The sequence below is a fragment of the Maylandia zebra genome, linkage group LG7 (assembly GCF_041146795.1).
Source record: "Maylandia zebra isolate NMK-2024a linkage group LG7, Mzebra_GT3a, whole genome shotgun sequence".
NCBI classification, from domain to species: Eukaryota; Metazoa; Chordata; class Actinopteri; order Cichliformes; family Cichlidae; genus Maylandia; species Maylandia zebra.
The window spans coordinates 28,927,754-28,947,033 of NC_135173.1; the positions used below are offsets into that span (position 1 = coordinate 28,927,754).

The 19,280-nt window shown below is 37.3% G+C and overlaps 1 protein-coding gene across 1 annotated transcript; it reads right to left on the reverse strand.

Annotated features, from left to right (window-relative positions):
* Positions 1 to 4,099: 4,099 nt before the first annotated feature.
* On the reverse strand, positions 4,100 to 13,037 carry fezf1 (FEZ family zinc finger 1). The gene is made up of 4 exons (XM_004556194.2): positions 11,302 to 13,037; positions 10,231 to 10,365; positions 9,410 to 9,542; positions 4,100 to 7,124 (listed from the first exon to the last, which is right to left on the reverse strand). Exons 1-4 carry the CDS (start codon positions 12,109 to 12,111, stop codon positions 6,889 to 6,891), a joined length of 1,314 nt encoding a protein of 437 aa, XP_004556251.1. The 5' UTR covers positions 12,112 to 13,037; the 3' UTR covers positions 4,100 to 6,888.
* Between the last annotated feature and the right edge of the window lie 6,243 nt (positions 13,038 to 19,280).

A 19,280-nucleotide genomic window follows, 5' to 3' on the forward strand; every position in this document is an offset into this window, starting at 1 on the left:
CAACAAACAACACTGAAGAAACCTGGGACCATGACAAAAGCTGTATATTGATTCTACTTTTGGGTCCAACATTTGCACACTAACCACTGACCTTGACAGTATAATGTAAACATGGTCCAAGCATAAAACTTTGTGGAACTCCATAATTAACCTTAGTTTGTGAAAAGGACTTTTTAGGTTTGTCAGCATCACTCTGGGACAGAATGTTTCTAATTGTACAGATGTTGTGCAAATGAAAGAATTGGCCAATAATTACCCGAGACAAATGGATCCAATGATGGCTGTTAAATACAGGGAGTGCAGAATTATTAGGCAAGTTGTATTTTTGAGGAATAATTTTATTATTGAACAACAACCATGTTCTCAATGAACCCAAAAAACTCATTAATATCAAAGCTGAATGTTTTTGGAAGTAGTTTTTAGTTTGTTTTTAGTTTTAGCTATTTTAGGGGGATATCTGTGTGTGCAGGTGACTATTACTGTGCATAATTATTAGGCAACTTAACAAAAAACAAATATATACCCATTTCAATTATTTATTTTTACCAGTGAAACCAATATAACATCTCATCTCAATATAACATCAGATCAGGTGAACAAGGAGGCCATGTCATTAGTTTTTCTTCTTTTATACCCTTTCTTGCCAGCCACGCTGTGGAGTACTTGGACGCGTGTGATGGAGCATTGTCCTGCATGAAAATCATGTTTTTCTTGAAGGATGCAGACTTCTTCCTGTACCACTGCTTGAAGAAGGTGTCTTCCAGAAACTGGCAGTAGGACTGGAAGTTGAGCTTGACTCCATCCTCAACCCGAAAAGGCCCCACAAGCTCATCTTTGATGATACCAGCCCAAACCAGTACTCCACCTCCACCTTGCTGGCGTCTGAGTCGGACTGGAGCTCTCTGCCCTTTACCAATCCAGCCACGGGCCCATCCATCTGGCCCATCAAGACTCACTCTCATTTCATCAGTCCATAAAACCTTAGAAAAACCAGTCTTGAGATATTTCTTGGCCCAGTCTTGACGTTTCAGCTTGTGTGTCTTGTTCAGTGGTGGTCGTCTTTCAGCCTTTCTTACCTTGGCCATGTCTCTGAGTATTGCACAGCTTGTGCTTTTGGGCACTCCAGTGATGTTGCAGCTCTGAAATATGGCCAAACTGGTGGCAAGTGGCATCTTGGCAGCTGCACGCTTGACTTTTCTCAGTTCATGGGCAGTTATTTTGCGCCTTGGTTTTTCCACACGCTTCTTGCGACCCTGTTGACTATTTTGAATGAAACGCTTGATTGTTCGATGATCACGCTTCAGAAGCTTTGCAATTTTGAGACTGCTGCATCCCTCTGCAAGATATCTCACTATTTTTGACTTTTCTGAGCCTGTCAAGTCCTTCTTTTGACCCATTTTGCCAAAGGAAAGGACGTTGCCTAATAATTATGCACACCTGATATAGGGTGTTGATGTCATTAGACCACACCTTCTCATTACAGAGATGCACATCACCTAATATGCTTAATTGGTAGTAGGCTTTCGAGCCTATACAGCTTGGAGTAAGACAACATGCATGAAGAGGATGATGTGGACAAAATACTCATTTGCCTAATAATTCTGCACTCCCTGTAATGGTTTAAGTACTGCTAGCCTAGTCCCAGCCAAGTCCTGTGGCATGTAGCCGATTAATAGAGATAGTTTGATCATATATAAAAGTGAAGCATTAATTATGGTACTATTTCTTTGAGAAGTCTTGAGGTGGGGTGTAAAAGACACTTTGATGGTTTGGAGGAAGTAATTACTGAAATTAACTCAAAAAGATCAATGAGCACACACAGTTGATTTTCATTTATTATGCTTTTTCGTTTAGCAGCAGGACAAAAAATTACTTTGACAAGAAACCCTTCTTCATATAACGTAGTCTTCAGTTCAGCTATTCTCTTTAGAATATAACACACTTTAAAATAAATATCATAAAATACTATTTTATTATTATTATTTTTACAATTCTCCTGAGATTGAAATCAAGTTTAGAAACAAACTAAAGAAAGGAAGGTTTCAACTTGTTCTCAGGACTCAGGACCAGAGATGCAGAGGTAAATAAGAAATGTATTGTATTTACTTATTTATTTTTGTTGTGGGTGGTGGGGGTTCTTTCATAGGACGTTAGAGCTGTGTGTCCTAGCAGATTAGGTTTTGTACACACAAATATTTAAATGCAAATCTTTAAAAAAAAATGTATGGAACCACTGAGAACCCAGATTTCGAAAGTTTTTGTGACTGACAGAGAAAAAAAATGCTGTAATAATGAAGTAAAATGCAACAAGGTACAATGGCTAAATTTAGTAAGTAAGGAAAAAATGAAAGCATCAGACATGATATAGAAACTGTACCCTTGCTTACATTAATTCATGAAACAGAAATTTCATATTTTAGCTACATTATATCCTTTTCTGTGGGTTTTCTTCAAGACATTATCTCGTTGCATTCTGTTTTTTCTTTTCTTTTTTTTTCTGTTTTTTTTTTTACAAGGATCTCTTATTAGGAATAGGAAACACCAGCCATGCTATCACTCCACTTCATATAATCATATAAACGTTTTAGATATAAAAATCTGGGCTTTTCTGTAGAATATGTTGTTAAAATTGGGGAATAATTTTGATATAAACCAGGTTAGCTTTCAGTTTTCAGCTTTGATTCAGTGGGATCCACATTCAGCTGACATGAACAGCAACAGAATTACAGTCATTTTTAACTACATTTTTTCTTCATCCGTTTTATCAATATTAATAACACTGTAATCACCCATTTATTTGCTTAAATCTGTAGAGTTGGTGAAATAAAGTATTTTATTAATACGGAAAATGTCCGAAATACTTCCTTACTGCACAGGAAAACTGGGTGCACACATCTACAGATGGTATAGTAGGAAGTTATCTTAAAATAACAATTTCACGACTAAAACTCCCAAGAAACTTTTGAGAAGATTCTTTCATTTGTGTCTCTATCAGAGGAATCAGCTGCTCTCTAAGGGAAGGTAGCACTTTGTGAAAGTTTACATACCTTTAAGGGTAGAATTTACAGCTTTAAAGTTGGTTAATTGGTTGATTGCAATGCCCATTTTTAAAAGATGTTCGTTGGTCTGTTTTTTCATTGCAGAATTGGACCCCAGAATGCTCTTTGATAGACCCTCTGTTTTTAAGGCATGTTCAATTGAGGAAAAAATACCTCTAGGATAGGTATTTATGAGTGACCCTTATAAGTTGCTGTGGGTGGGTAAACTAAACTCTGGAAATAATTACAAACTATGTCCCTCTATTGTTCTTGCTGTTTTGGCCTCCTAGAGCCTTTCACAAAGAGTGTTCTTAATAATTTATATTGTTTTGGTGCACCTCATCTCACAATGAAAAGAACCTGCAAGTCGATCCTAGAAGTACGTTCCTGGAAACAGGCTGGTTGAAGCATGAATATCCAGCGTGAATTTGAAACAGCAGCTTTTTGGGAGGGCTAACTATCTTGCAAAATCAAACACTGCTTCAGCCAATATTAAATATGCAGAAAATCTTAAGGAAGATTTTGTTCCTTGGAACATTCCCAGAGTTCAGGTACTAAGGCGGTGAGCAAAACGATGTTATTACTGATATAAACACCCACCAAATCTATAAAAATGTAATTAAAGTCACAAATTTAAGCAACTACAAACTCTGAAACCTGCTGGAGTACAGAGAAGAACAGTTTTGGACAATCCCCTTTTGTCATGAAATCAGTGTCACATTTGGATCACATGATTATGAGCGAGAAAACAGCATTCACGGTGACAAATGTCTGATATGCTATGAATAAAGGGAGTGAAAAATAAGCTAATAAGTTAACCTTTACAGATTTGGACACTGAAATAGTCTCTAAATTCTTTCTTTCTTAAACTATGAATTTTGATTGTTACGTTTTATTTTTTGGTGGATGTGTTTTTAATGAAACACTAGTCAAATGTGTTTGGACGAACAATGTGAATTTATGGAAGAAACATGTTTAAATACGATGCCTTACTGTATTATTTTGTTTGCAATTGGTCTGCCCCCCCCCCCCCCCCCCCAAAAAAAAAACCCCCAACAAAAACCAACAAAAACAAAAACAAAAGCTACTGGTTTCATCAAAAGCGGTGCCTGAAACAATTAGGCAACGCAATTTTTTTAGGCAATGCAGGAGTAAAAAGTGCACCTGTTTGAGACTATTTCCTGTGGTGGAAATACACCAAACACATACTTGGTTCCTTGGTATTTATACTTTGAGGGAATTAGCTGATATTAAGAAAAATATAGATGTAACTAGATTTACTTTTTACTATTAAATCTTATTGAACATGAGTCTGCACTGTTTCACTGCTGTCACTTGTCTAGTCTAGTAATCTCACATCCTGAGTTCTGGCTGAAAAATAATACTGATGACTAATGATGGAATAATTATCCATCATTATAACAAAACAAGTGACTAGTAATTCGAGGATATGAAAGTTAAGTTTCCCCTCAGAGTAACCTCAGACCAGCAAGCTAAGAGAGACATGGAGCATGTCAGGACCAGGTATCAAGGGGCCACTATGGGGCTTTAAAGGGGTTAGGAGTCCCCCACACACACTTTCTTTCTTTCTTTCTTCCTTGACGTTCAAGTTCATAGTCATGGTTTGTGTTGGAGTGTTCAAGGAGAGAGTTTTCCTTTTTTGTTTTTCCTGGATCACAAATGAAAACGCAAATAACATTTTTGTGACTGGATGTTTAAAAAATGACTCTGTCAGGTATGCTAAGTGTAAAAGGGGTATTTAGGGAAATTTAATCATGTGTGACAAAATCCTATTTAAATTCAAAGATTTTGTGCAAAAATGTACTTCCTGTCTGTTGTTGTGGTCGTAGACACAACAACAGGTCATAGAAGGGATTGTTTACTGATCAGTAGGTAAGTGGCTCAATCCTTGGCTCCTCCAGTAATTTAATCAAAGTATCCTTGACCAAGAAACTGAACTCCTCATGTTGCTCCTGATGCATCCATTGGAGTGTGACTGTGTGTAAATGTTAAACAAAGTGCTGCATGAATGTGTGTGTAATTTGGTGAATGAGACTTGTAGCAGAAAGCATTTTGAGTGCTCAACCAGCTCAGGCGCACTCTCACTACTGGTAATGCGCTATTTCCTTGAGTTAAGTGAGCAAGACAGAATAAACATTTTCCGCTCTTCCATCACACGGGCACAGATTTTGTACCAGGAAGCTGTCAGGTTAAAGACAATTTAAATAGATCTGCATACACAAATTCAGCTCTTTTACATTTTACACGTACTAACAACATGCATCAGTGTGTTGTTTCACCTGGCATTACTGCCTACTTCTCTTCAGTTAACCAAAGTTCAACCCAGTACATAAGTAAACAACATGATTGGCTATCATGTGTGCCAATCAAAAGAATTCTGTTGTTAAAGATTTAATGGGACACTAACAAATGTTATAATTAAAAGTTGTTGGGTTTTTTCCATGGCTATCCCTCCTCAGACTGCAAAAACAATTATAGATAATATTGATTATTTTGTGAATATGTCACAGTGATGCCATCAGAAGGAGGGATAATCTCATTTTAGACTTTTGCCTTATTATTTATTTATTTAGTCATTGATTTATTTTGCCTCTTTGTTGGGATATTTAACGAAGAATTTGCGAGCAGAAGTGAGTCCAGATTCAGGAATAGTTGGAATGATTTTTGGATGGACAGCATTGTGCGTTGCAACATATCTTCACAAATACACATCAAATTGAAATAAGAAAAACTGAGAGAAATCATCTTGATGTAATCTAAAAATGATTAGAAACTTATGCAGATCCAGGAAATCCTCTGGATAACATAACTCAGTTTAGGCATGTTGTGGGTGGAGGTATGCAGACGCATTGATCTTTTAAGTCACTGGGTTTTGTGAAAAAGTTGTGCTATTTAGCAATTTTACGCAAAATGAAACTGCTCTTAATCACATGACACTAGGCCAACTGTTACAGGGGAATCTGTAGCCATTATATGCCAGGATATGATTGTAATAGAAAAATACTACATAAATTAAATTTGAATGTGATCCAGTTGTTGTTGTTTTTAGCCTTCAGTTAAAGATGGCAAAGTCTTCTTGTTAAATTTGTTAGAACACCTGTAACTTTGAATAAAATCATGTCTGAAATGCCTGGCTTTAGTTTTACAACTTTATCATCTGTTGTTATGATTTCTCTGGTGGGGGTGGGGGAGGGGGATTTTGGAAGACATCTATGATGATTTCTACAAATCATAAGTAACTCCTCCCCATATCACATCATTAAATCATGTAGAATTACAAGAAACAACACACAGGACATGATGTCAGTTAAAAACTTTGATCATAGTCAGAAACACATAAAGAACATAGTCATAGTCACAGTTTTAAGGATTCAGGGAGCTTCATTGCTGCTTGTGAGAGAAATCATATGATTGAGTTATATATTTTTTTAAATAATAATTTAAGGTTACAAAAGAACCCTCAAATTATTTAACTTCTTCAGTAAATGAGCCAATTAGTTAATATTGGTAAGGAAATTATTTAAAGACATTTACTCTTAAGCATCTGTAATTTGAGAACAGAAGGAGCAAAAACCATGATAAAAATGTATTTTAGTTACTTTCCAGTCTCACTTACTGATAAACTGGTGCATTAATTTGGATGAAAAAAGTGCACAAATTCTAAACACATGCATATGGCTGATTTATGAAAAACCTTCCCCTTACCACCTACAGGGCTTCTTAAGTCTAAGGACCAAAGTGTAGCTTATTTTACATGTAGCTTGGCTGAAATGTAATTGTTGACTATGCATTTTGGTGTGCTGGGGCTTCAGAGTCAGTGTTCAGGTTTTTACATCTGTGGGGGAGACTGTGCGCCGGCTGGGTCATGTAGCTTTCTGACGTGTTTCTTCAGGTCAAAGTTCCTGCAGAAGCCCTTGCCACAGGTTGGGCAGGTGAAGGGTTTCTTATCGTTGTGGGTGTGCATGTGGAAGGTGAGGTTGTACACCTGATGAAATGCCTTGCTGCAGATGGAGCACTTGAACTGCTTCTCGCCACTGTGTGTCAGCTTGTGGTTTTTGTAGTTTCCTGTGTTGAGGCAAAAGGGTGAAACTTAACAAGACATCAAGACATGGAATCTCCTTACAATTCCAAAGAATTTCCAAGAGTATATTTGCTCAGTGGTATCAGCATCACATAATCTGACTGTGAGGAAGTGAAATGGGACCAAAACAAAAAAAAACAAAACACAAAAAACAAGCAATTATACTTTACAGTACAAAAGTTATTAAATTGGTAATTGATGGTTAAAATGGTTTTACTTTTTAAACTAATTAACATTACATTTAGGTTAAAATGAAATAATAATTAATAATGTTCATATATTGATTCATAATTTGTTTTTAATGATCCTCTACAGAAATTGGATCGATGGTTATGGTAAAAATTGCAACTTATTACATAAACTAATTGCATAAGTAAAAATAAATTATAACATACTGATGTAAATCAGTCACTCGTACACATATTTTAAGAATTTGTGCACTTTGTTCAATTATTAGTAAATATTATTATTGATGTTATTATTAGTATTTCAATTTTTATCACCGGCAGAAGGGAATAACTACTAACATTTTATCAATTATCAGGATACCTTTTATCAGTGATGAATACATTACTGTATGAGTCCATAGCATGTGGGGAAAAAGCCCAGCAAATATTTTTCCTTATAATATTTATTTTTAATTTATTTATTTATGTTGCTTATTTTGTTTTGTTTTGTTGTTCTGAGAATTAGAAATCATGCCACATATATGTGTTTTTCGTTTGTGAAAAATACAGTTTTACTCACATTAACAACTAAAATAAGGATCACATGTTCACATTTGAGAAGCAAAATCCATCCAGTATTTGGCATTATTGCTGAAACCCTACTGAATTCTGTGATATTTAAAATAACCAAAAAAGAAACATATGTTTTCCTCCTGTTAATATGAACCAGAGGAGTGTTTTCAGAGCAATTCATCACCACAATCACCGGCATTACCTTAATATTAAATAAAACCTGAAATAAAGTACAAGTATTACCGCATTTCTAACAACATAAAAAAAGGAAAATGTACACTTAAAAAAAAAATCAAAGGTTTCTTTATTTAAAGAATTAATCACTGGCTGGTATAAACTAAATGTATACAAATTAAGTAAATTTTATTTGACCATATTCCATTTAACATTTTACACAGTACCTATGTAACAACATTTTATTTAAATGAAAATCTAATTTACATGTACTCAAATTACTTAAAGCATTTAGTCGTAAAAGTTTTCTGTGTGTTTCATGAGGCGATGTATTGGATGTATTAGAGCTGATGTATTAGTAGATGTAAAGCAGTAGCAATACAACAGTTTGAAGGGAATACATCAGTACAGCACAGTAAAACTGTAAGCATGTAGACAAATATAATGTCACAACTAAGAATGTGCGTTTCTATAGAAGATTTTTCACCACTTCATAACAGCTCAGGATGAATCCAGGGAGCGATTCCTCTTCAGATTTAACTGTTTGTTTTAGCCGTCATAGCAGACTAACCTTTTCTAAAATTACAAGTCCGGCTAATTTCAAGAAAGTAAACTTTGGTAATTGTTATGAATACATAAATACAACACAATCATCAACTACCACTCTAATGGGCTTTGGGCGACTGCTATGTGTCTGGCAGAGATGCCCCACATGGTTTGAAGGTTTGAAATAGCACCAAATATTTGGCCTTACAACATGTAACAGCTCTGCTACAGGCAGTTACAATGAAACATTTATGTTTCCATAACATATTTTAACAAAACAAACAAACAAAAAAGAAGAAAACAAAATAGTGCTGCTGGACAAGCATCTGTATTATTTTTGTGTCTGTTAAACTCGCATGTCTTGAATATGCTGAATTATGTTCGATTTACATTAATATATAATAATTATATATAATAAACAGTGTGGAGTCTGTAGCGAACTGTCTTCACGGGAACTTTAAACGGATTTAGCCTCAGACCCGCTGTATTTGTCCATCGCACCCACTTCTGTTACATATCATCACCTTTTGTTTTTGTTGTTTTTTCCCTCTTTATGCCAATGAATTTATCGTGTTTTCGCTCTGTGTTGTTTGACCTGTAAGTTCAGTCCAGCTGTATAGTGAGGATGTGGCTCTTCTCTCGGGATCTTTTGCTTTTTAGGATTTAACACCGCTCTAAAATGTAACGGATTCTTGGAATAAAATTTCTAATCAAGATGTTTTGGTTGATATATTAAATCTAATCCTTGAAAAAGGAGAAAAAACAAATAAGAAAATACTGATCCATTTTCTTTTTTTTTACCGTCTCACCTTTTTGGTGAAATCCCTTCCCACAGAACTCGCACACGAATGGTTTGTATCCTGCATGGATGCGTGTGTGCGTGTTGAGGGTTGAACTCCTGTTAAAGGCTTTTCCGCACTGGTTACACTTGTGAGGCTTTTCCTGTAAAAAAAATTACAGGGGGGAAATAAGTAACTCAGTGGAAAATGTGCCATAAATAAAAAATAGCACCAAAAAATACAAAATAATCTTGCAGAGATGCACAAGGACCTTATACTTTCACAGATAATGTATATAATGTGTAGAATCAAATTCATTAATATAACAGCGCATAAAGATGAATACTTTTTATGCTTAATTTATATTTTAAGCGAAACAAACATAATTAGCGCGTAATTAATTTCCTCTGTGAAAGTGACACCTCACAGGGGTAAATAAAACAGAAATCGATTTTTGAGTCTAAACCTGCAATCCGAACGCCACGCTGAAGCCACGCCCACCAAACGCATATTAAATCATATCAATCATCATGACTGAAAACAATCGAACTGGTAGTTACTTAAATAAATTAATGATCGTACTTCAGTGTGATTAAATGTCTGCGTACGATTCAGAGGTGAAACATATTAAAGAAAAATAAATCAATAAACAGAATAATAAAGAGTGACCGACTTTATCGCGACCTTTGGTTGACATTTAAACGGTAAATAAAACAGAGAATATAACATTTTAAAACTTACAGAGATCAGCGAAATGATAATCAAACATAACATTTAAAACCATCATTAAAAAACAAAACAAAAAACGTTAAAAAAAAAAACCCCGAGATGAATGACTGAACTCATCCTACCTGAGTGTGGATGATTTTGTGCCGGCACAGCGTGCTGGCCTGTCGGAATCCCTTCCCGCAAACTTTGCACACGAATGGTCGAGCGCCTGTGTGTACGGGCATGTGGCGGGTCAGGTTGTAGTGCGCGTTAAAGACCTGAACAGGAGGGGGGGGGAAACCCGAGACAAAACAAATAAATAAACAAAAAGCAACACCTTGTCAACAAGAAAAATATAATCATTATTATTTTAATAATAATAATAAAATAATAAAATGTCAGCCGACTACATTGCTCAGTTAAAGGTTAATTATGTGGAAAAAAAAGAAGAAGAATGGGTGCCTGTAATTATTAGATTAAGTCTAATTATGTGTAATCTGTTGGGGGGTAATTTATTGGACTTGGAATACACGGAATGGGTTCATTGTAACACAATAACAAATCTCTAAAGATGCGCAGCATGAGCCAAAATTTAAATTCCTAAACAACCCACCAAGTAGGCATTACGGTAATTTGGTCCTTTTAAAATGAGTTTTAGAGAAATTATAAATGTTAAATTCGATAAATTCCATCTGTTATTTCAAATAACCACAGCAAACCTCCGTTTTTTCCATTATTTATGTACTCTGCGCTTCCATTCCGGGACTCCGTTTATTAATTTTGCGAACTAAATGCCGGGTCTGCACACTCTAAAAATTCTATTCGACATATGTATGCATTTTTATTTTAATGCATACATATGTCGAATACTTTTTTAGTCAGAGTTATTTTTTTAAGGTTGTTTAGATCGTATAGAGTGACCGAGTGTATCGGACACTATATTATTTATCTAACCCTAAACACATCCATTAAACAAAACTTAACCTTATGTAAAAGGATCGAGTATTTTTAAGTTAAACACTAATAACTAATCAAATCCAACATTTAACTTACACTAGATTACTTGTTTAAAATATCTTCAAAACCTCCGAATTTTTTCATTAAAAAAAAAGAGGGTGAGAGATAACTAACATCAATTCTGAAAATAAATCCATTTTCAGTTTCCTTCTGTGGATAAAGAGTAAATAAATTCAATAATCCGCGCTGACGCTCACCTTACCGCAGACCTCACAGGTAAAAACTTTGGGCTTGCTACCGGGACAGGAGCCGCTGAGCCTGGCGCTTGCCGCTGCAGCTGTCGCGGAGCCCTTGAAAATCTTGTCACTCAGGATCTGGTCCCTCTGCTTTATGTAGTGAATCTGGTTCGGAGATAGATCCTTGAAGGCCTGCACGCCGGAACCCGCGTACCGCTCCGCGGCCTGTTGCATGCCGGTCTTGCTCTTCTCTGCCATGAAGGCTTTATGTCGGGCAGTGAACAGGTACGAGGCCATAGGGTGCAGGTTCACCAGGCCAGCCGGCGGTGGACACGCTCCGGAATCCCCGCTGCAATTCAGGTAGCAAACAGTGCCCATCGTGGGAAAAGAGGACTGGTTTACCACCCTGGGTCTGAAGAGTTTGTACTGCCCGGTGGTTTGGCTGACAGCAGTGTCTTCTTGTTGATTTTTATAGTTTAGCCCAAACCCCAAAAATTCTGCGGGAGCCGGGAGAGAAGACGCGTCTAAGTGGCCCGGATCCAGCCCTGTGATACTGAGCCGGTGTCCCGGCTCATAGCCGAGCGGTACCAGCGGGATCATGCAATGCAGCGAGGACGGATATGCTTCGGGTTTCCCCACTGGAGCGGACTGAAACCAGTTGGGGAGCGGTATTGACTTGGGCTCGGGTGTCCTGGCCATAATCCGGTCGATGGAGAAAGCGAGAGGCTTGCTGCTGCCGCCGGAGGTGAGCATTTCTGAGCCCGCAGGTTGGCTCCCTGAAGCCGTGGGGGAGCCAAGGATCCCTGCTGGGCGGCGGAGAGGACCGTCCATCACCTCCGCATCAACCGGGTTGCGACAACAACAACTAAAGCTGCTGGAAAGAAGATGAGATCGGCGCTGCTCCTCACCGGCACGCAGAAAAGGACATCATCCGCCAGGGATCCCCCAACCCCACCCCCACCAAAACACAGGCCCTGCTTTCCTGGTTGTTGACAACAATCAGGGCGCCCGAGGCTCGTTCGATATCGATGGGGCAAGAGCCGAGACCTTGCCGATCGTTACCGTCCAAGAAGGAGAGTGGAAAAGTAGATAATTTGCTCAATTCTCCTCTGTCGATTCTCTGCGTTTGTCGCCGCTGGAAGAGGAGGAGGAAAGTGTTCTTTACTTGGCAGGACTCCTGCTCAACTGAAAGGTACTTGGTGAATCCTAGGTCCCCTTGTGGTTTTACGTGACATCTTTTTTTTTTAAATCGTGATGAGCCAGACGCGCAGCGGCTGCAGGGTCAGGAACTGTCAGTGTTTTAGATCAGATTTGGACACGTCTTTGGCTCTCAAAACCCAGCCCTTTTACGCACGGTTCAAAGAAGACAGGGACATGTCATGTAGTTGAATTCAAAACAGAAAACAGATCGAGATATTGAGCAGAAAATGGATTTGATGTCATTGATGTCAGTCTGGATGGGTTTAGAAATCAACAACTTTAACTCAAAGCGCCCTTTTTTTTCTTTTACGCACCAGATTTTTAAATCTTAAAAAGCGGTTTGGAAAAAAGCGACTACTCGAGACAAAGAGATGGACAGAAATCTGCAGTGAAAATGCTCACTCTCCCCTATCGAGTCTTATCCTTTTTTCCAGTCACACGAATACAAGCAACTCTTTTATCCACAAAGCACAGAGCCGGTGGGCTGAAGCGCAAATTCCACAAGATGAATGAATGAAACCAATGGCGCACGAACCCACAACAATAGCTCCATCCTGTCAGTGATGGAGGCAGAGAGTGAATGGGCAGGTTCGGAGTGGACTGAGCTGAATTTGTCCTTCAAGGGTTTGAACAAAAGATGAAGAGAAATAAAAGTGACCGTCGAGGGCCCAGGGAGCGACAGCAGAAATTAGAGTGAACACAGTCACATCAGAAAAGAAAAGGTTAACAAGGTATTTGTGTTGGTTGACTATTAGTATAGTACACGCATTTCTTTTTCTTCTTCAGTGTCTCTCAGTTGGCTTAATGTAATAATGTTTTGTTTTGAAGTCAAACTGTTTTAAATAATGAGGGAATTAGATGGAAGTTGAATGTTTGTGTGTTCTTGGACGATGGTTTTTAATGAGTCAGGGGTCACAGAGGCTCAACAAATCAAGTATTCGTTTACACGTAATAAAAGTGTGATAAAATAAATTATGCGCCCATTATTAAAGCAAGAGACATTGCAGTGTTAACGTGAGGCCACGTCTCTCCTCACTTATCTACTAAAGCCTTACAGCACCAGTTTTAATCTGTCCAGCCGAGTTTCGTTGCTTTTATGCCATAGAAGTATTAGACAACTTATCATTTTTAATTGAAGTTATAATAATAATAGTAGTAGTAGTACTATAAGCGTATAATGTTGGGTGTGCGTCACCCCCCCCCCCCCCCACACCCCCCCCCCCCCCACACACACACACACTAAATATTCTAAAAATATTTACACACACACACACACACACACACACACACACACACACACACACACACACACACACACACACACACACAGTTATACTTACATTAATTACTAAGATCTTCATATCTGAGCGTCAGGCCACGTCTCTTGTTATATACTGAAAGATCACAGCGGCAGTTTTACTCTATTTAGCCAAGTTTTCCTTTTTGCTTCTTTTTGCTAGAAACACCGCAAGACTTATTAATTATATTATAAGTCACGTTCTGAGAGTTATTATCATTTTTATTCCTATTTTTATTATCGTTTTCATTAAGCAACACGTTAAATCACTTCAAAATATTGTGATGTCTGTCAGCTAATTACATTTACGTCTAAATAATTAGCCATACTATTAATAGCAATATTAATAACAATTATTATAAATTGTTGTTGTTTCATTGATTTTTTTGCCCATAAAGGCTTCTTATGCCAGAGCCTCTAATAAACCACTGTCGTGTTAGCGCCGCATAGACGCTGCTTCTGTGTAAACTGACTTTTCACCACTTCATATTTTGAACTGAACTAATAAACAATACTTTTATAAATAATTATGAGTGTCATCATAAGGAGTAGGTTATTCTGCCAACCTACCCTGGATTTTCGCGGTGTTATTTTTTTCCCCTGTTAATTCAGTTCTTACATTTTGTTCATGAAATATTAATTTCTCTTAACTTTATTTCATACTGCGCAAATAAATGTATTTTTTAAAATAATAACTTTAGAACTTTAGAAGTAGAACTCCAAACCTGTTCTACTTGTTTTATTTTATTCTCCTCAAACAGTTACAGGAGAAAGTATTTGTCTTTACCAATTTCTGAACAGAATGCCAATAAAATGAAAGTCAAAGTCTTGCTGATTTAATGGTACTTCTTTTGATTAATCGGTGACAGATTTATTTTGAAAATATTTTACGATTTTTTTTTAATTTAATACAGTTCAAATGAGAACATAATATAAACAAAACCATGAATTTTGCTAAGAATTATCACGATATTAGTGACCTGGAGAATGTGTGTCCTATCGTCTGCTTGTCTTATTGATTTTTATGTGAGCGATAAATGTTTTGTGAGTTTTTAGTTGTTAGGCATTACTGAGGATTTTATTACAAAAAAGAAATTAATCCTTAGATTTTTAAAAAAAAACCCTTTCTGGTCTGTCTGGAAATGACTCAGATCTCCACCATGCTTGTTGCGTTAGTTACCTATTGAATAAAGATGCTACATATCCAACACTGTTTCTCAGATTTTAGATGATTTTCCCTGAAACTGAAAACAAACATTAAATTACACAAACACACACATACCTAACCATAACCTAATTGCAGCCCTGACACTAAAACCACATTTTGAGTCTCAAAAACGCCTTCAAACTTGTGGGGACCGGGATTTTGGTCCCCACGAGGGCTGTTTGTCCCCACAAGTATAGTAAATACCAATTTTTCGTCCCCACGAAGATGTTAATACCCGTCCCCACACACACACACACACACACACACACACACACACACACACACACACAAGTCTAAACACCTTCACATTCGTTTTTTCTTTATTTTTACTACTTTCTACATTGTAGATACAAACCAAAGACATATCAAGATATATGGAATTATGTAGCAAAGAAAATATTGATAAATGACTCTAAATATGTCTGATATGTTAAATTCCTGAAAGTAGCCTCCCCCTGCTTTGTTGACAGCGCTAAAAACCCTTGGCCTTCGCTCAGCAAGCTTCATGATGTAGTCAGCTAAAATGGTTTCATTTCACAGGTGTGACTTGTCAGCGTTTATTTGTGGAATTTCTTGGCTTCTCAGTTGTGTTGTGTAAAAGTCAGGATGGTCCACAGCTGACAGCCCCATTTAACAACTGTTAGAATTTAGCTGAATGGTTCTTCCCATAATATAAGTAAAGAGAAATGAAAATCCAACATTACTTTAAGAACTGAAGATCAGTCAAAATTGCTGCAACTTTGAATGTGTCCCCAAGTGCAGTTGCAAAAACCATCAAGCGCTACAACGAAACTGGCTCATATGAGGACCGCCCCAGGAAAGGAAGGCCAAGAGTCACCTCTGCTGCTGAGGATAAATTCACCAGACTCAGAAATCGCAAGTCAACAGCACCTCAGATTAGAGCCCGGATAAATGCCACACAGAGTTCCAGGAGCAGACTCATCTCTACATCAACTGTTCAGAGGAGACTGCACGAATCAGGCCTTTATGGTCAAATAGCTGCTAAGAAACCACTACTAAGGAAAAGCAACAAGCAGAAGAGATTTGTTTGGGCCATTAGACCAGTGGAAATCTGTGCTTTGGTCTGATGAGTCCAAATTTGAGATCTTTGGTTCCCCGCCGTGTCTTTGCAAGAAAGGGTGCACGGATGGTCTTTATATGCATGGTCCCACTGTGAAGCGTGGACTTTCTAAAAGTACCATGGGAGGAAGAGCCTTCAGCTGTCAGGCTCCTTTCCTGTGTTCAAAGTTGGTACCATAAAATTTTTATGCAAATTGGAGATAGTCAAGCAGAAAATATTTAAAAAAAATTATTAGTTTTCTCAGTATTATATTTAACTGTCTTTGTTAGTTTTGGTACATTTAGAAGTAGACTCATGTGGTTAGAGATTTTCAGTTTCGTGCTACCCTTTTCTTCCCTTGTATCTTGTTGAATCACATTAGTTTCTATGTTATTTTGCTAGTTGTTTTCTTTTTGCGTCTTGTAGTTTTACTTTCTTTGTTTCATCATCTGTGATTAGTTTTAGCTGTTCATGTTTCTGAGGCGTTTCCACTCCCAGTGTGTGTGTGTGTGTGTGTGTCCACAGTTATCCATGGGTTTCTGTAGATGGATTATTTTAGCTTTCCATCGTCTTATTCTACTCATGACTTACTTTAGTCATTTACATTCCAAGAGGTAAACTAAAGTTCAGAGGACATATGACCTTGTAATTAATCAACAGGGCAAAGCTTGTAATAGACACACTGGTTCATTGTGTGGATGTTACACTTTGCCTCTTTTATGTGCGAAATGCACACATGCAGAAGTTGCACACCAGGAGGGGGAGATAATATATTTGAGCAAAAATGTTGCTGACCAGGAAAGGTATGAAGTACATTCCAGGCTCCTTCTTAGGTAAGATTACGCCACTGTTTTGCACATGTCTCAACTCTGTATATTTTATATATTTTATTATTATTATTTTATTTTATTTTTTTACTATTTAATTTGTAAAAATGTGTATATACACACACACACACACACACACACACACACACACACACACACACACACACACACACACACACGTAGGAAAATATTTAGTATACACATCCAGAAATGCATACACTATTATATATTGTACATATATTTATTAGTTTCAGGTTGGCCATTCTTGTATTTTGCTCGTTTGTGTTGTTGTGTTTGCACATCTCTGTTGCTTGTGGGGCTCGCACACAAGAATTTCACTCGCATGTGCTGTGCCAGTGTGCCTGCACATGTGATGTGACAATAAAAGTGATTTGATTTGATTTGATTTAAGCTAGATGGCAAATGAATTTACATGTAAATGTATTAGTAATGTCTCTCTAAATGCTTGTTTTCATTTTGGCTTGAAATAAAACATTGCCCACTGATGGAACTCAGCTTACTCTAACTTCTGCATGCACGTCCATTTCACACTCACGTGAGACAACGCATGACATCCACAGCTTGTCTTTTACATGCTTTGCTGTGATGTTGGGTTAAATTTAAAAACATTAAAAATAAAGATGAGCTGATTTGAAAAGGCTGGTAACAAAAATGATTTGCCTTTGAAGAATGAAAATATAACTCAATTTATTTCCCCAAGTGAAATACACCCTTCCCTCCTATAACAAATGTATCCAAAAGGCTTTAAACAACAGCCTAACTGGTGTTCCCCTGTCATCATCACAGTAAGTGATGCTAAACAAACCAGAATTCCACATGGATTTTAGCTGTTGCAGCCAAACACTCCAAGCTATTAATTGATTTATACTCAGTTTATCAGTCGTTAAGGCTACCATCAAGCGAGTAATAAGATGCCTTTTCAAAACAGAAGGTAACATTTGCCAGATATATACTGTCAGAATGTTTTGTCAGACTTCACCTTTACCAAGAACCAAAGGTTTTCAGTTTGTGTACAAGCTCTGCATTCAGTGCTGTGTGAAGATGTGTCTGGTTCCTCTTGAACGTCTCCAAAAATTTCACAAGATGAGCTATTCCATATTCCACACTCCACATTTGGAAGTCAACAGATGCATCAGGGGAGGCTGGGGCTCTCTGGCTGTCATGGAGTATTTGTTCCCTTTCACTTGTGGCTTTCATGACTCGTAGTTTGTCTGCATAGTCCAGAAATTTCACTATCACAACCCCAGGTGGCAGGAGACCATATCTCAACTTTAGCTCCACTACCAATTCTGCATGCTGATATAATCACCAAGTCCTCATGGAGCCACTTTTTGAAGAAAGTACACCAATCAGCACCTTGCCCTTCCTCCCAGAGAGAGAGCCCAACCAAATATTTGAACAGCAACTCCAGTTTTCCAAGTCATCCATTTTACATTGTAGTATATTTTATGGCAGTAGTTTAGTTTCTCAAAAACATTGATTTCACTTTTCTTAGTTCTGGTCATTTTGGTCACTATACCCAATAAGCACAAAGTGAACAAAATCATTGAAAATCTTGCAAATTTATTACAATTAAAAAACAAAACCTTTGTCATCTTGGCTGTGTGCTTAGGGTACGTTGGGTTCTTATTTCTCCACAAAGCAATACTGGAGCTCTGTCAAAGTCACCATTGGGATCCAACAGGTTCTTGGTCACCTCTCCGGCTTTCTACCCCAATCAGTCAGATCGGCCAGGTAGCCAGCTCTGGGAAGAATTCCTGGTTCTTCTTTTTCCATTTATGGATGATGGAGGCCACTGTATTCATTGGGACCTTCAATGTTCCAGAAAGTTTTTCTCTACCCCTTCCCAGAACAATTCAGTCTCAGAGGTCTACAGACTTGGACTTCATGCAACTTTATATCCTGTCAGATATGAAAATTATGCACTTTCGACTTTGCACTGCAGAGTTCCCACATGACACACCTCACTTCTGTTTAAAACTCAAAATTGTTTCTCATTTACCCCTTTATTCTTTAATATTTTGTGTTCCATAACGAGTCATATGAATTGTTATCTGGAAAATCCTTCAATTTTCCATTAATTTTTTTTATCCCTTATATAATCCTTCAAAATCAATAGGACAAAAAAAGCCACATTCCCCAAAAAATGCTGTATTTCTCCAATTTAAATAACTCTTTTAAAACTACTTCAGTCTGAACAATAAATATTAAATGTTAATTACGTTTTTGCATTTTAACCCTTTAAAGACCAGTATGCTTAAAAAGCTACACTACAACAAAATGATTTTGATAAAATACATTTAAGGAGTACATGATTATCCATGCAGTTTTATTTTTTCAACAGTGTCAAATTTATTATTATTTTTTTTTTTTTTACAAAAACTGACA